At 38.5% G+C, this 18492-nt stretch overlaps 1 protein-coding gene across 1 annotated transcript; it reads right to left on the bottom strand.

Moving 5' to 3' along the window:
- Positions 1-3251: 3251 nt before the first annotated feature.
- LOC107076536 (carcinoembryonic antigen-related cell adhesion molecule 1-like) lies at positions 3252-15517 on the bottom strand. The gene is made up of 7 exons (XM_015340327.2): positions 15137-15517; positions 13945-14277; positions 10818-11093; positions 10152-10403; positions 9503-9623; positions 6327-6358; positions 3252-5196 (listed from the first exon to the last, which is right to left on the bottom strand). Exons 1-6 carry the CDS (start codon positions 15180-15182, stop codon positions 6340-6342), a joined length of 1047 nt encoding a protein of 348 aa, XP_015195813.2. The 5' UTR covers positions 15183-15517; the 3' UTR covers positions 3252-5196; positions 6327-6339.
- Between the last annotated feature and the right edge of the window lie 2975 nt (positions 15518-18492).

Below are 18492 nucleotides of genomic sequence, written 5' to 3'. Positions count from 1 at the left end.
AATAATTTTAATCATAGCAATAATAAAATGCCAGTATTACTAAAAAAGAGACAATGAAGGGATTTTGTATGATTGCAAGAAAGTGAGCCTACAAAAGAAGCAAATTAATAGAAATAAGCTACAAACTGTATTAAGCTTTAGTTCGGTGACTTCAGTAAAGTAAATTCAAAGTTCTGTGACATCACTGCCTCCCCCTTTAATTGTCCTCTCTAATGCTAATGAATTTTGAAAAGGAGTTTTTTTCCTTTTAAGGGTAGTTAGTGGGACAAAGAGCAGTCTGAACAGTGAAAACAGTCGAGAGCCATGGGAGGCTTATTTAGCATGGGGTGAAGTAAATAGGAAGCAGGAGACAAAGTAGTGCCTTTGAACCCACATTCAATATGAACTGACACCTGCAGGAAGTTCAAATGGAATAACTCTCAGCTAGCAGTATAACACATCCCTGTGACGAGAAGCATTTTAAATTCAATGAAAATGCTTATTCAACATGAATGAAGACAAGTGAATCGAGCTGCAGTAATGGTTGAATATTACTTTAGATAAAACCAGAATTAATTCTGTGTTGCTTTTTCTATTGTATAGCTTTCACTGCAGATGTGTGACTCACACATCTATATTTTGTGCTTTTCTCAGACTCTTGTTCTAGTAAAAATGCCCCTCCCCTCTCTTGCAAGCACTCCCAACCTAATCTTCTGTCTCCAACACATACTGTACACACTCAGCCTCTCTGCCAGACTGGGTTTTTCTGAGAGCAGCAACATGTCTGTGTCAAACCTGCCCTGTCCTGTCAAATATTTCCCAATACACATGCTTCTCTATTGGGAGTATCCTGTGAAAATACAACAGAACTTATTTTAGTATGAGTCATTACATCCGAAGTTATTAGAAAAAAAATGTTTCTCATCACAGTAGCACTACTGCAGATCAGTCAATAGTTTTTTTTTTTAGTTTTCTTTACTTTGGATGCATTTTCCCACCTTCACGTTTTGCTATTACGAAATCTCTCAGACATGTGCACACCCTTCCTCACTCAGCTTCTGGTTAGCCATGTTTCTACCAATGGGCAACACAGAAGAACTAAGAAAGACTCTCTTTGATTCTTCTCTTCATTCATTTTCATTTTAATCTGAACATTTTTTACGTATCTGTAATTTATACTGAAAACAAAGTGCTTTCTAACAGTCTTGAATATTCATTACACTTTGTCTTTACTTAATATGGCTCAAGCTGTATGTGACTGCAATACCAGACTTAACCCTGTTTGTTTTCTAATCACACCGAATGCTGTTAGGTGATTAATTATGGTTTGCCTGATTGGTATTTGCACATGAATACATTAATTGTGTGTCTGGATGCCAGTGTGTTAATTCAGTGTCCATTGCAAAACAAAGAGAATTTACAGTTAAGCCCTTTTTGGGATAACAACACATGCACACAATTAGGAGAGACTAGCCTAAAAAGGCACAGAAGATTCCATATATATGAATGGCATTAGATGTTTCTAAAGAAAGAACATCATCATGCAATGGACAAGTTTTTACCTGTTTTCAATGGTATCCCAGAGCTTAAAATGTGTTTCTCGAGGAGATTACTCAGAAATCCCTTTTATCTACCTGCTTCCAGTCCTCACCATCCAGTGCTTTTTCTACAACATGAGCCTTCACAACAGTCCTGTTCTGCTTCATGTTCTAAGAATCCATTCCTTACAAAGTTTCCTTTTACAGAGAAGTACTGTATAAAGCTAGGATCTTTAGGGTTAGTTGAAACTTTTAATTATGTTTTTGCCTTTTCCCTGGGAATGGACTTGAAACTGCCCCTTTCTGCTATTATTTTTAAATTTTTATCAATTTCTTAACCTTGCTGCAATCAACGTTTCTTAATTTCTTAATGCCTTGCTGCAAGCTAGGTGTTGAAGAAGAGGACTCTGTGCCAAAAAAATCTATTTAATTCAATATCAATTATCTATTTCAATAATCAAATACCACAAAAATTAATATATCTACACAATAAATCTTCGTCAGTGATGAGGTAGCATCACTAGGCTTTTAAGATGGAACTAGTTTTCATTGATTAGCTCATTCTGACCAAAGTAAGATGTTTCCAATCACGTGTTCAGGTTATCCAGCGGTGTTAAAGCACAGCGCATGACTTTGATTTTAGAGCTGGCTTTTTTTAATCTCACAGCTACTGACTTGGCTATTCTATGAGTTATGTATTGTTTGTACAGAATTTGTAAATACAATTCTAATTTATCAGAGACCTTTCGACCATTCTCTGTCCTCGCATCTCCTTACGTTGTATTTTCTGCTCTGCTACCAAAACTGCAGAATGAAGACTGCCCCACTTTCAATACCTCTGTAGAAAAGCTGAGGTCTCTTACGCCCTGGCCGGGACCCGTTGTCATGGGAGACTGTAACAAGCGCTTGAGCATTCAGCCTCAGTCTCGTCTCTGTGAGAGAGAGATTGGGCAGCTTGTCTGTTCGACCAGCTGCCTTTCAACCAAACAGCCAATCAGTCTGCTTGTTAATTGGCCAAACGCAACAAGACGAGCTTCAAAAGCGCTGATCCGGCGGAGAGAGTTTTTTGTTTTCTGGCAGCCTTGTGCCTACTGGAACCAGCTGTCTCCACTCAGCACTCCCGTCGCCTGGCAATCCGGACAGCCCTCCTCCTGCAGGCCTCAATAACCTCTCTCCAGATAGCCCTTGCCCAGCTTTCAGGCGGCCTTTTAACAAACCCTGATATCCAGCCTGCCTCTTCAACTCCCAGTAGCGGTCAACCCGTCTCGCTGCTCTCTACCAGAATCTCCCAGAGCCACACAACGTCCTGCACTTGGGTTCCGGCCTGTCAGATCACCACAGCGCCTGCAGTGTCACAGTCTGTCTGTAGTTATAAACTGGATACATTTCCTTAAATAAAAATGTGTTTACATATTTGGAACAAGAAAGAAAATGAAACTGATGCATTTGGCGTGGTGGCCAGTTTGCCACCTCAGTCTCTGTAAATAACAGCTCTACCGCTCAGACCTGGTCATTCGTTTTTCTGGACTCATAATCAGCTCTGTGAGAATAACATTTGTAACTGATTAATTCCATTTTGGAAAGATCAATCTGCAGTTCAGAGAGAATGTTGGACTACATGGCACATTTTTATCCAGTTGGTAGAAGCACATAGCCAGTAAGAACTACCTTTCTCTCCGAGTCTGCCCAGAAGAAAGGCTTAGTTTACAGATAGAAAGAACACCAAAAATGCAGTCAGTAAGAACATAATGTTTTAATCCTGTTTTATGAATATTGTACACTTGGTTTCATTTTTGTCATTTGATAGTCACATCTAATACAAGTCACTTCCAGTGCATGAACACATCCTTCTAGTGTAAATTGTTTGTAAAGTGTAAATGTTTTATTTTGTTACATAATCATGCCACATTCATGTTGGCACCTCTAAATTGTACATACTGTACTGCAGAATCCAGGAAGGGGAGCACAGTACAGAATAGCTTCCAGACATTCTTGAAACAAGAGTGACCTATAATAAGCACCCATGTCTGTAAAGAAGAATATGCACAATATGTCTGAAACCACATTTACAAAGGAAAATATTGTAAGAGGAAAACTGGAATGAAAATGAAAGCCGACAACACTACCATGAAACACAACCGTACTAAACCCCAATCAGAAAGAAAAGAACGTGTTTTTCACCCCTTAACTCATCCTTAAGCTCAGTTGAAATGCTATAGGATGTGCTTTACAGGAGACTGAAGAGAAGATTGTAACCAAATGCGGGAGATGATTAGGACTACAAAATGTACTACAACAATTTCTAGTATAAATGCATCTTTTTGCGAAAATATAGAAGGACTTTTTATGAGTCATATTTGATTTAAACACCAGCAAAAAGTTCTGCTTACTTTTTCCCTCTAAGGTAGTGATTTTTCCAGTAAATTAATTTCTTGAACCTGAGAACTGAACACATTCACAGTGTTTTAGATTGCTAAATAGGAGATAAAAAGCTAAATAACAGCAGATTCATAATTATTACAAAAGAAAAAAACACTTGCATCAAAGTCTCAGTAAAGACTCTAAAATAAAGGTTATGATACACATTTTACTTTGTGCATTGCATTTTTTGTACAGTAAAATAGTAAAGAATATAAAAACCAGTATGTTTTTAAATGTTCAAGATTTTCTTCTATACAGATAAAATGCAACACACATACTGTGAACATTGTAGGAACCTTTAGCACTGTAGTATTTCTGAAAGTGACATTTCTCTTTCGAATCTCTTTGGCTACACACATGTAAAGTCACCTTGGAGACAAGCCAAGCTGCATCACAACTCAAGAACTGATGAGAAAAGCATGAACTGGAGAATACTAAGAAAACAAGCTGGTGTAAATGCCTACAAAATACAGCAGGTAAAGTGTCCACAGTTTTTTACTTAAGATTTTTATAAAACAGTTCTGAAACCAGAAACTAACCTATTTGTACAGTAATATAATATAATTTGGAATTGACTACATTGGTGCAGTACTTTAAACAACTCTAATTGAATCAATGCAGCTTGTTTTAATTTAAAAAAAAAAAACTTACACACAAAAAGACAATTTGTTTGTCATAATGGGTGCATTGTCAATCTCGGCCAATTTCAAATGTGCTGTTAAACATCCAAAATGATCTTTAAATGAAAGTCTAAACCACATACTACACAATGTACTATACATATTTTCCTTCAAGCAATACATTTAAAAAACACCAAAGAGTATTGTGTTCTAGAAAGGCAGTTGCAGTTTCAATCTACATACAATCCAGTTGATTCCAATGCAAGCAGACAGACTGGAGGTACTCTAACATTGATCGAATCCAAACACTCCGTTCAAAAATTCTATAGCTAAATGACTAACAACACCTGTGCACACCTGTTAATTTAGCTGCCTGCTTTTTTGGTTTTGTTTCGAACATTTTGCAGATGGACGTTAGTATTTTAAAAAGAAAATAAAGACAAAAAGTTTACTTTTACACTTAAAATCATACTTTGACAACACTGCAGAAGGTCAGTTTCCTGGAGTGACTCTTCCTTCAATGCTACCCATAGATCCAAAGGACATCTTTTCTACTTGTGTTACACGCAGGTCGCGTTGGGGATTCCCATGCGGACTCATGAGCAGGCATCCAAAAGATGGTCAGAATGTAGGCTACCCTAGAAACGGAAACACAGTAAATTATTGAGAAACTGGTATTTTCTGAAGACTCATCTCAGAACTCATACCACTTCAATTTACAGAAGATCTTGTAATGAATGTGTGTGGGAGATCTCTAAGAATTTAAATCCTAAATATTTAAGAAGAACGCTCTGAAACTATTAGAATAAGGAGATGCATACGTGCTAGGACTGTCATTTAATAAGAAAAACTCAAGGGAACTGCATCAATCAACATTCTTAGAACTGTCCATTGGCTGTTTTCTTAATCGGCACTGAATTCACAAGCACACATTCTATAGTTTATAAACCTACAGCCCTTATATGGGAGGAGTGGAAGTCATGCAGACTTTTAAGGTACAAAAAAGAAAAATCCACTCATTGCCTACAAAAGATCAAGTTGTAGGTCAACTCTGATCACCTTAAATGAATGCCTCCGTGATTCCTGTCTGACTTTTTACAGAATAAACATAGAGCAGTAGTTAAACATCCCTCAAAGATGGGCAAGAACCATGTGAACATTCACCAAGGAATATTGTATCACTATACACTATCACTATGTAAGTACGTTGTCAGCGCCAGTGTGTACAATAGGAAAAAAAATAAAAAGGAACACATTGGCCTCAGTTACGCAAGATCTGGGAGTCTGAACAAAGTGGAGAAATATGCAACCAAGTGTCACAGTGTTTTTCACGTTAGGCCTGAGATTAGCTTGGGCTTAAATACATATTTTCTGTAAATTATTATAGCCAGCATTCTGACTGCTGATTAAGTACTGTAATGTGAATGCTGGATGCAGTCTGTGCATAGAATAGGCCTGACCTCTGGTAGTGTTTGTATGGGTATGTGAGTGTGTGTGAGTGTGTGGGTGTGTGGGTACAGGACAGTATGTGTAAGCACATGTCTGTGTGCGAACGTGTGTGCAAGTATGTATGTAAAGTTTGTGCGGCTAATGTAATAAAGAATCTAGGCTTAAATACCACTTAAGACTCAAAGTAGCAGTTCATAGCTGTGCAAAATGTAGGCAAAATAAATAGCAATGCACTTGAAAAGCAAGAAACATTTATTACTAGTTGCAAACGTTGACCAAATAAATAGCAATGCTTTTAAAAAGCAAGAAATACATTTACCTCAAGATCTTTCTTAGTAGGTTCCGTTTGTTCTGAAACAAAATAATGGAAAATATGTTAAATTTGTGATAGAGAAGCAGAAATACACAGTTTACCCAAATTCAAATTCATTTTAGCATTAAATCATAAATGTATCACATGGGCCAACTTTAAAAGTCCTTGCACATTATTACATACAGTACAACTGTCTATACTGTTTTCTATACTATCATTGAGAGAGATTAGAAAGAAACTGTGCTACAATAGATTCATTCCTGTGTTTGTGTACAAGTCCTGCTGGGAAAGTGTTCTTTAGCTGCTGCCCTTTTTTTAGCAAACAAGGCTGTTGATTTCATTGTACTTTTAGTGTCTCTCAGTCTGGCACCCGCATTGACACTGCTGTGGCTACTGAACCATCACACTTCAAGTCCCGAGCTGTTGTGGACTACACTTCTGCTCTAACACACAGGCACGGGCAAGAAAGAAACACAAACACACTTCTCAAGACAATATGACTAACAAAGGAATTTGGAATACTGACGGAGGCTGCTGTGGAGAAGAATGTTAGCAAGAGTTCCTGCAGGGTAATTCCGTGGAGTAACGGACAAGTAAAGACAAGACAGCTGCATTTTTCACATTCTATATTTCAACCAAATGAGAATGCTGCTGGAGCTCAGCCCCATACAAAGTGCTCCCCACACAAGAGGAATCTGAATTTTAGATGTGACATTTTAAGCAATGGAGTATCCGATTGGCTGCTACTCCAGATGGTCTGTAGCTTCAGAAATTCAGGAGCAGTTTGATTCTAGTCCTCAGATCTTCATTCAGTGCCACCTAGTATCAGGATAATCATAGGACAGGTTTTACATGTCCTATCTACCTTACATTGATAAAAAAACTTTTTTTTTCCCACACAAACACTTGCAGATTCTTGCTGAGTAAGTGGCGCCCTGTATTCAACAAAGAAACTAGAGCTAATACAACAAGAAATAACATAACCTGACAACAAATTTGTTTTAGGTTACGCTGTAATCTAAAGAGATAAACAGCTTGAAAAATGTACTTAAATGGGTCTGAAAATGCAATGATTTTTTCATCACTGTTACATGATATTATTATGATTTTGCTGTTATTAAACTTCAGATCAAGCTCAGAAACACAAACAAACAGGGGAATCTAAAAGTCTAGCTATTTTCAACATGTAGGATGAGTCACTACTACAAGTAAAGGTGCTTTAGGCATTGTCCAATATCCATTACTGACATTGACATAGCAACTTTCTGGTTATTTAGTGCAACGTTTTTTGACCCATCAACCCTTTTTAACCTCTCTTAAAAAAAACTCTGATTAGTGGATGAATGACATAGCACCAGGATTGTATGGGATAATCAGCAATAATTTTGATTTTCAGAACTATTTGAGGAATGTTCTTTGTAATGCATAAATGATTAAATTACAAGTGGTAGATGTGCAAAGGAATACCTGTGTTTGGCTTGAGAATTGGTAAATGGATAGAAAACAGAATACAGATCAGGAGTGAGTACTCCGACTACAATCGTACGTCTGTGACTGATAAAGTAACAGAAATGAAAGTAAGAGCTACATTAGAAGAATACTTAGAAAACATGGAACATTTGGGGAGGTCTCGTCTAACTAATTTGCTAGAGTTCTTTGAAGAAGCAACAAGGACTTTGGATAAACTTAAATGATGACACAATATATTTAGTTTTAGAGAACAGTGGATATGGTCAATAAGGTTGATATTATGTCACAGAATAGTGACAACTATGCAGATTGGACTAACTCTTGTGTCAAGTGATGAAATATAAAAGTGCCGTCTTTTGATGTGACTTTGTAGCCATGCTCTCTGGTTTTTCTGCATCTCACAAATCTGGACTCTTGTAATGCACTATATTAAGAGAAAAAACAGATTCTTAAGTGTCTTTGAGCTTTTTTCTCTTAATCCAAATGAAAATGCCCTGGACACCAAAAAAAAACAGCTGGTGGCGTTTCTCTACGATGAGGAGACTCCTCCCTCCATGTCTGTCTGTTTAGTCTACAGTATTGCTCTGTTCTTTTGTTGATTTTTTAAACTGCACTGTGTAGAAATTCATTCTTGGGTGTGTCAAGCACTGAACAGAACGGTTTTTACAGAGGCCTCGAGTACAAGACTTTAACTGTACAATAAACACTGCAAATATTTTTGGCTGTATATGTATTTCAGTGAGGCAAAGCAGTGGAATATGTACTCTGTAGTTTCTTTTACTAATAGAATTAAGCCTTTTATTTACTATGAACGTTTATACATGTCCATCTCAAACGTCTAGCAGTAACATAACAACTCTAGGTTTGGAATGAAATGTTTGTAATACAACGTACTGTACTGTAATTCAGCAAAAATTGAGATCTGAAAGAAAACCTCTTTGAATGACTCAGGTAAACAGAGCTCAAAAGGTAATGTTAATAATAATAACAACAACAGTAACAACATTTTGTGACTGACAATTTCTAAGATTATTTTAATAAAGTGAGCAACGATATAATATAAGGCAAAAGGAAACCCTAAGGAGGCAGACTTACGACTATCATTTTCAGCAGAAACTTCAAAAGGAAATCTTGCAGTCCTGTTTACTTTTTAGTTAAACGCACTGTAAATGCAAAGTGCACTATACATACTGATGATTAATGGGTCTTGACTGTTCAGAACATCATAACAGGCACATACGAGAAGAGGTTTGTCATCGCATAGTTCCATTTCTCTTGAGTCTCATTGACAAAACTAATTGTACTGGAAACTAACCCTCCAGGTACTGAATCCCACTGAACCCCCCCAGTCCACCCAGCAAGGGAAAATTTACAGCATCCAATCAAACCTAACCTGCACATATTTGAGAGGTGGGAGGTAACCAAGGCACCTGGGACAACATGCAGGCTCCTTACATACAAGCCACCAAGCAGTTGTAAGGTAGCAGAGTTTACTACCACTTCTTCCATAGGTTTCTATAGTTACTAAATGAAACATAGGAAAATATTGTCAGAGGACAAATATTATGCAAAGTAGTAGAAGGGGAAATTTTAACACTTTTACTACATCAGTATTATAAACAGCTGCAGTAAACTCCACAAAAGACGCATCACATATTAGCACACTGACTCCCTTTTAAAATAAAGGTAACAGCAAAACCCTGTGAACTTACCCTTTTTTCTTTAGGACGAAACACAGTGCAGCAGTGACAAGTCCTGCACCAATCACAGAGGCAATCACAATCCCAGCAATCTGTCCATTATTCAGAGAATCGGATTTCTCAACATGCACACCTGAGAGAGTGAGAGTGCAGGACCGAGTTACAATAAAGGACAGCAGGGATAAGTTCAAACAAGCAACAGCTGGATGCACACTGGAACAACTTCTTGATAGGAAAAGATGGTGTGCCAGGAACTCCAAGTGCTTGTTGGTTGTCTGCTTAATAATAATAGTGATAGTTCAAACTTGAGAGTCTTTTATAGAACATGACTAGATCCTACAGTCAAGAGAAAAGCCTTTATCTGTGCAACACATCCCCCCAACCCCACATTTGTAGTCCGCTGCCCTCATGGCTTAATTTTAAACCCTCTCCTGAGACAGACCCTTCAAATACTTGGGTAAATAGTCATCATGTACTGTGTGACAGTCTGTGACAAAGGAGAGCAATCAGAACAGAGCCTGACAACTACTAACACGAACCTCTCCTCTTCTCTCTAGCTTGGAATCGTCTCTATCTGTGTGAAGGTATTCTCTCCTTTACTTCTTGTTGTTTAACAAGGAAAATGGTTATACACCAGAACACACAGGGCGAATGGACTCACCTGTCACAGTCAGCTGTTTTACCACTGATGCAGACTTCATAGTCACTCCATTGTGGGCAACACAGGTGTAGTTGCCTCCATGAGCAGAGGATGCTCTACTTATTATGTATTCTGAACCTCTGTAAACTTCCAAGCCATTGAAGTGCCAGGTGTATGTGCATTCAGGCACAGAAACGGCAAAGCAGGTCAATTTCAGAGATGAAGTTGCGTTTACTGCATCAGGTCCTGTGATAACTGCCTTCTCTGGTCCATCTAAAACAATACAAATAGAGAGTAAATGTAAAGAACATAGCTAGAAGCACTCTCCCTGCATATCTGTGCCCTCAGCCTCATAGAGGCTGTGCACTCCATTTTCCACTGAGAAACATTTGACCAGCATCACCACAGATGTGAGCTCAGAAAACACTGGGCCAAACACTGTTTATTAAGCAGAATTACACAGCAAAGTGATTCATTTTTATTTTGTTTCTAATTGTATCATTACATCAAAAGACAAGGATTTTGCATTTGTTTAGCTACATTTCACCTTTGTTTTTTCTAACTTTCAACTTTTAACTTAATGTCTCTTTTGTAGAGTGAGCAGCATAGTGCAGTGCAGTATCAGTGCAGTGATCAGCCAGAAAAACAAAAGAGGAGGCACGCATCGAAAGCGGGTTGGGTACTTACAGCTGGGCAACAGTTTGTATGCCGCAGTTCGGTTGCTCGCTATATTAAATGCTGTACACTCATAGATGCCTTGGTCACTCAGCTGCAAGGGGAAGAAGGACACTGTGCTGTTGTCTCTGGAGAAGGTAACATTGACAGTGGGGATCAGGGGACTGCTGTTCTTCTGCCATTGTCTGAAGTCTACAGGCCCCTTCACATTACAGACTAGAGTCAGATTCTCATTCATTATGGGCTGCATTCCAGTGGTAGGTTTAACACTGACATCACTTATTGCTTCTGTAAACAGAAAGAAAATTTCCTTAAGAAGCATGATACTGTGTTCTGACAGCTTATTGCAGGTGCTTACATAGAATGCCTAGGTCCATATTCATTATGTCAAGATTCATTATAATTGTGGACTGATGAGCGCCAACATATACTCACAATTGTTTTTTTTCACTATTTGTTATCACTTTTAACAGTAAACATATTTTAACAACAATATTTCTTTACCTTTCAACTTATTACTCACAACCCTGTGCTGGAAAAAAAAAGTGGTTACAAAATGAATGGCTGACTAGATTTACATTTATTATAAATGTAATGGGTACGTCTTAAAACTAAAAAAGAACAGAAATCAGACAAACTGTTGTACTGATTATATACAGTGCCTCAAAATTAAATCAAGAAGACATGAAGGTATGCCATAATACATCATGTAAGGTCTTCTATCATTTATTACATCTGATCACTGATCATCACTAGCTCTTCAAAGTTTGCATCATTTAGACTGCACTGCTCAGGCCTGTAACAGTGAAGAGTCTCTCCGTAACGAACAGTTCTTTCCGGACCCTATGTGGACGACACAATCCGGGGTTGAGTGAGAAAACACGGGGGGAGAAGTCATACAGGACGGGAATAAAGACAGGGGGCGTGTCCTTGGTGCGCTGGTGTTCGTTGGAAGGTGTGGCCGAGGCAAACAATCCAAAGAAGAAGTCCAAAGGAGAATCCAAAAAATGGGCAAAGTCCAAAGCCGGGTGGTCCATCAAGAACAGACAGGTTAAAACCAGGAACCGGGTTAGAACCGGCAGGGGGAACAGGAACAGAAAGTTAAAAACATAATGGAGCTAGGCGTATCAGGACCTGGGCTTGCATGATATGGGAATCAGATGCAGAGCCCCGAACTGAGCAAGTGTCTGGCTTTTAAGGGGGACGGGAAGGAGGCTGGAACAAGGGGCAGGTGCACAGAATCAGGTCCGAAGTGGAAGAGCCGGACAACCTTAAGGAGGAGGGACTACAATCGTGGCACTCTCTGCAGGTGGACACGGAGCAGGTAGAGTTACTGTAGGTGATCACAGGCTAACTGAGCCAAGTGGGCTCTCTTTCTTTTCCAGTACGCCAGCAGATCAGACTCTTCTGACAGAGGCTCATGGTTTTCATTTCATAGGACACCTCTGTGGTGGTTGGCATTGTTGTGGATTTAATTGGAGTAGCTGTTTCAGTTTTTACTTCTTCTTCCGTTTTTAGTTTTTTTTTCCTTCTATTTTAGCATCATTGACTTGTCTGAAGTGAAGAGGGCCATGGTGCCAATAAGGGACCTTATATCTCTACTAGAGCCCAAACACATGATGAGAGACTTGCTAGTCTTGCAACATTTGACTCTTCAGTTGGTCATGGACAAGGGAGGTGTGCTGAAGAAGTTGATCTTGAATGAGGTGTTTCCTCATGAGTATGGTGAAGTATGATTTAGCTGTCCTAAGGTGTTGCAAACGTCTGGGCTGTCTACAACAGGGAGGGGGATGAGATCATCAGCAGTGAAGCTACCAGTACTGTTGGTGAATTTCACTGGGTGAGGAAATATGGCCTCCCATTTCTTATGGGCTAATGTCTTGCCCCTTGGGAAAAATAAAGACTCTTTCTCTCTAAATATTGATCAGTGACTCTAAGGATACTCTCTGAAAATGTACACAACACATTGCATAATTCTGGAAAATAAATAGGATTCAGTCACCAGGTAAAACATGGCATCTAATAATCACCTGAAAATTATTAAACCTGCTGGATAATCAAGATTAGATACAGAACAATTAAAATTGTCAAGATAGGACAGAAATAATAATGACATATTCTGCAAGATCTGTTTCCTGCATAGGCATTATAAGGTAAGCAATTTTATGCAATAAATAGGATCAGGAAATTAAGAAAAATAGAAAAAAAAGATTTAATACATGCAAAATATGGATTGCACAATGTACGTACAATAGGCCTAACAAAGCTGGATGTGGCTTTTGTTGAATCAGAAATTCTGCTACGTTTACTAGCATGATTTTCAAGACTTTCCAACTTTGACTGGGCTTATAGAGCTCAAGGACTGAAGGTTTCTTTTCTTTCATCATTGTAGAGGTGAATAATGTTTAAATCATCAGACAGTAAAAGCAAGCAAATCTTTCACATCTCTTTCTTCTCTTCCTATAAAGAGTCAGTCGGAGGAGACAAAGACATCTGACAAAGAGTCAAATACACACAAGAATGTGTACAGTTGGATCTTAAGCAGAGCTCTAGGGCAAGTTATCTTATTCCAATTGTGCACAAGTATTAACATTCAGATCAAAATTAATCTAACAGACAATGAAAAATGAGCACTTTATAAATAGAAGAAGCAACAAGTTATCTGCCTAGCTTCCATTTTTCTTCTTTGAAGAAGCTTAGTCTGCAATCAGGCATGGCATCCATTGCTAAGCTTGTGTGAATTCCAGTACTGATATGCTGGTTGTTGAGCAGGACTACTAAAAATACTATTGCTCAAGTTATTGAAAGCTACTGAGTGTATTAGTCCACTTGTCCATCCAAATTTCAACAACTGCTTTATCTTTTTGTTCCACCTGGGCTCTCAGTTAAGAGAAAGAACTGACACACTTCAAATAATAATGTGTTTTACACAATGTATTTCATTTGTTCCACTTGAGAAAAATTGGGGAAATGACAATGCATAGAATACTGGAAATCAGACACTGAGTGCAAAATAAACCACAAAACATTCCAAATGGATAGGTAAACTATAGGAAAACAGAAAATACTATTTCTAATTATTTTTACTTCCTTCTTTTGTCAAAATGACTACAGATATATTGAATTGATAATTACTCACCATATACCTTCAGTTCAATTTCTGCAGGCAGCGTCATGCCCTTTTTTGTCACAATGGTGATGTCGTAAGATCCAGTATCGTTCAGTGTCAGCTGTCTCAGCTCTAGAGAGCCAGTTGAAATGTTCAAACTTACTCTTCCTTGGTACTCATCTCCTTCATTAATTTCATCAGCAAAGCCAATCACATCCTGTAGTCCAGAGCCGCTGTTGAATGCCCAGCTAATTGCGGCCTTTTGTGTTTCTGGAGGTTCAACGGATACTTTAAGCACCACGCTGCCTCCTACCACTCCAGTTACTCGTTTGTTGGGGACTAGCACCTTCTGTGCGTAACTTCCTAGGAAAAACAAGGGTTAACACATTGGTTATACTGGTGCTCCACGTTGAAGAGCCAAGAGAAATAACTTTTCTTAAGGAAGAAAATACCAGTTGAATACTTCCATGTGTGGGTGACGGAAAGCCACCAAAATCAAGAAGAGATGAGAAGCCTGGACAGCAATGAGTTAAGTCCAACAGTGGAGAAGAAGCAGACTCCTAATTGCATTGAATAAACGTTTAAGTGACATTGTAAAGAAATTACTTCTTAAATTTGAGCATGTATACAGTATGTACAGTAGACTGATTACCCTTACCGGACATTCTAGGGCTCAGTCTCATTGCAAACCACACCCGGTTCATGCCTACCTGTACCTGTGTACTGCACTCTAGATGAAATACCTTTCATGAAGGAACAGCCATTTTAGAGAGCGGGAAAGTTTAACTTACAAAATAAATAACTTTTTCTAATTTATGTTTTTTTTAATATAAATTTCACTTAATACGGGTATGACTTCTACTACAATTAAAATCAATAGTAATAACTATCACAATTTTAAAAGTCTCAGATTTATTCTGATGTTTCAAAAATGGTCCGTTCATACTTCATGTGGTAATGTAGGAAATCTGATTAACAACAGTGCTAAATTATTCCCTCGACTTATTTTTCCGTTATACTTCATGAATCACTTATAGGGTGATAGTTATAATAGGATGTTACAGTGACATAAATGCATTGACACCGCCTGTCAAGACTAGGAGAATTCCGCTGGCAATTTTTACTGCTCAGTTTGTAGTCTATCAGTACTTCAGAAAAATTAGTTGGTAAATGCAAGCTTAGTAAAAGCAACAATATCCCTGCGGATGTCCAGTTCACTCACCTGTGGCTGCTAGCAGGCAGAGGAGGGCTAGGTAGCGCGTTTCCATTATGGGTGCGGCGATGAAGCTCTGCTCAGTTCACCTGGAAGACTGATGACAAGCTGTTACTGCCGACTGCTGAAATACTGAAGACTGAACCTCCTCCCCTCGGCACGCCGGAGGCAGTGCAAAACCTCAGCAACGTTCCTCGGTAACGACTGCACTATTATAAAACTACATCAACACTTACGGTCTCAGTCTCAGACACGTTTATTAGAAATATTCGTTTTAGTTAACCATTGTTATATTTTACATGTTAGATTTGAAGCTGTATATTTGATTGTTTTGCAAATAGGGTTAATACTTTTAACTTTTAATTTGACTCTGGTATTGCTGATTTTCAGTCTCAGCTTTACTTACAAACATCAATGATATAATTACTTAGGATAAGAGTGTAGCAGATATTTACAAGAAATATACAGTATGTACAGTACTATATATATAATAATTATTTAAAAAAATGTACTATATCGTTACATTGAGCCTACGCGGGGTGCTTAACCGCTGCTCCGTCCCATTAAGCCATGCGGCCAAGGCGGGCTGGGAACAGCGCCTGAGGGGCGGGGCTTGGGGGAGCCTAACTGTATAAAACAGGGCGGGGAGTGGGAGATGGTCTCTTCCCTTTTCAACCCCTTTTCCTGAGTCCTACGCCTGCTCCATTCGATACCGAACCCCGCGGTCGTTACATTATATTTATCTACGTATACGTTACAATTAAAATCATTCGTTCTTGCTAAAGTGACACATTAAACAGCTACATCTTACCTCTTAGAATCCACCATCTGCTTTTTAGCTTTCTGCCTCTTAAGAGCGTACTGTAACAACTTGTTTTAATGCCATTTACTCAAGTTTAGGCTAGTTCTGTTCTGTTTTAACATCGTTCTTGCAGCCTGGTTTCCACTTCACTATACGAGCTGTCATCAGGCGAACTACTGTAGGCGACTTATTTCTTAATTACATACTTATTTCTACAATTCCTTTCTACATTTGCTTCAAATCAGAAATTTGTATGTTATGATTTGCTATAATTTGAAGTAACAGAGATCCAATTTATTGTATTGGTATTTATTGTTATTAATGTTCCTATTTATGAATTTCAGTATTAAAATTCATTATATCCTGGTAAAAGGTGTGCTTCTTGTTCTTGTTTGTAACTTATTTATAATATGTCCTTCAAAGCTGGTTATTACATTTTAATATAATGAATTTATTTAAACTCTTCTAAATAGTAAAATAAGGTTGTCCTGGGAGCTGATAATAGTATTGTGTGTGATCTGGAATGGCTTCTTTCCAAGATCTTGCCTAGGGCCCCCCAAGAGCCAGACTTATTTCCAGAAACCAGGAACACATACACGTATCCCACAGTGCTCTGTAACCAGATGTTAACATGCAGTTTTCATACTTCAGAACATGTCTCTCAGTTCCCATAAACGTCATGTTTTGGAGCATAAATGTATTTAGGACCCACACAAAGGTTTTCATAGCTACAGTAGTGTTTTTGATAGGACTTATCACGGCCATCCAATTGCTCTGAAATGGCACGTTCTCTGTAAACATTCCAAACAACCGATATCTCTCTTGCAGTATCTACAGAGTTTTAACCACAGTTGGAACAGAACTCTGCAGTTCTGCAGTAGTAGCATTAGCTTTCTGAACCTAATGTGAAATCTGAATGTGTGTAAAGTAATGTAAAGTCATTTACATGATAAACCTCTAGGTATTCCAGCTGCATTGGTTCCTGTTATGCACTTACTATGTATTAAGGTCTTTAATCATTATTTTCCAATTTAAACACCTCTCTATTATAAGGAGGAGCTGTGGTAGGTCAAATGGCAAGGGCATCTAGCTCCTGACCAGAAGGCCCTGGATTTAATCCCATGTAGGGGCAAGCGATGGAGCTTGCTCTAATTCCTTCTAGACGGCTCCCAGGTCCGCTCAGCCTACTTTCCAAATGAGTACTGGTGGTTAATCCTTCCAGAGGTAATAGGCTGGCTGGAGTGTGATACTGACCACGACCCAACCTCCAGTGTTGGATGGTCAAGAAGAATGGTGGCCCCCATGCCCCATGGGCCTTTATGGCCTGAAAAGGGACTGACCTACCTATCTATTAAATGGTCTTTAGTTTTTGTTCTGAACTGGTTTTTAGTGTTGTTGGGTCCAGTCTTTTAGATAATGCTTAATAGATTACTGGGCTTGTTTCAGTATTTGTGGAGTAATGTGAGGGTTTTACACTAATTAACTGTAATAACGAGAATTTGGAACAGTAAATTGTGTGTGTTCTCTGATGGCTGTTATGAATCAATCAAACATAATAATTTGCAGTCTCACACTCAGATTCTAAATATATCATACATAACAAACAACTAGCGCAAGAAAATGCATTTGTGAAATGCTCTTCTGTAATAATGAAAGGCTGAACATTCATTCAGGGATTACAAAGATAAGAGTTAATAACTTCAGAGTTAAAATACATCCTTAGTCTACCTTAGGTTTTATGAGTCATATAATTACACCACATTCATATCCTCAGATACAAGTAAATATGCATTTACTGTACTAGTGGTTGTCAAATGCCATCTCCCCAGCTTGAGCAGGGCTGATGTGCTTGTGGATGCAGTTGGGGTGTCTGGGTCTTCTGGATCCCCAGGCTTTGGCTGTTAAGAACCTGGACTTTCAGTTCTTTCTCTGGTATGATCAGAGAGATCACCAAACTGACAGAAGAAGCCCTCGGCTGCTCATGGTTCCAGCCTCCTGGTCTAGCAGGGCATGACGTGGTCCTTTGCCTTTGCCACTAGCACCTACTGTAGGTCAGAACCTGTTGCCCCTAGGTGTCTTGGGCAGGGGTTAAAGGGCGTCCTAACCCTAACTCCACCAATGCAATAAGCACACTCACAGGGAAGGGTTGAAGGGTGGCTCTTGTCTGCTCCATGTGGCTGTTGCTGAACCGAGATTTTGAATTGCAAAACCCATAAAATGGAGCACCAAGATAAAACAAATTTACATTTCCATAAAAATAATTAAAATATTATTTCCAAATCAAGAAAAGCTGTACAATTAAGCAAATTATTTATTGTCTTATTTTCTAAAGAAGCAACACATTAATTTTGCCTTCATCTAATGACAATAACTTCTAGTATCAGATTCTTTTGGAAAGCCAGGAGTTATCCATTGTAACTTGCTGTGCACGAAAGCTTATTAGTTAGTTGAAATGAATATCTCCTCTAAGATGGAAAATGAAAGGAACCTTGTATCTTTGACTTAAAACGTTTTAAAGGATTTTAAAAAGAATGGGTTACCCCCACTATTTTCACACAGTCTT

Source organism: Lepisosteus oculatus, chromosome 3, assembly GCF_040954835.1.
Source record: "Lepisosteus oculatus isolate fLepOcu1 chromosome 3, fLepOcu1.hap2, whole genome shotgun sequence".
NCBI classification, from domain to species: Eukaryota; Metazoa; Chordata; class Actinopteri; order Semionotiformes; family Lepisosteidae; genus Lepisosteus; species Lepisosteus oculatus.
This window is presented reverse-complemented; position numbering and strand designations above follow the sequence as displayed.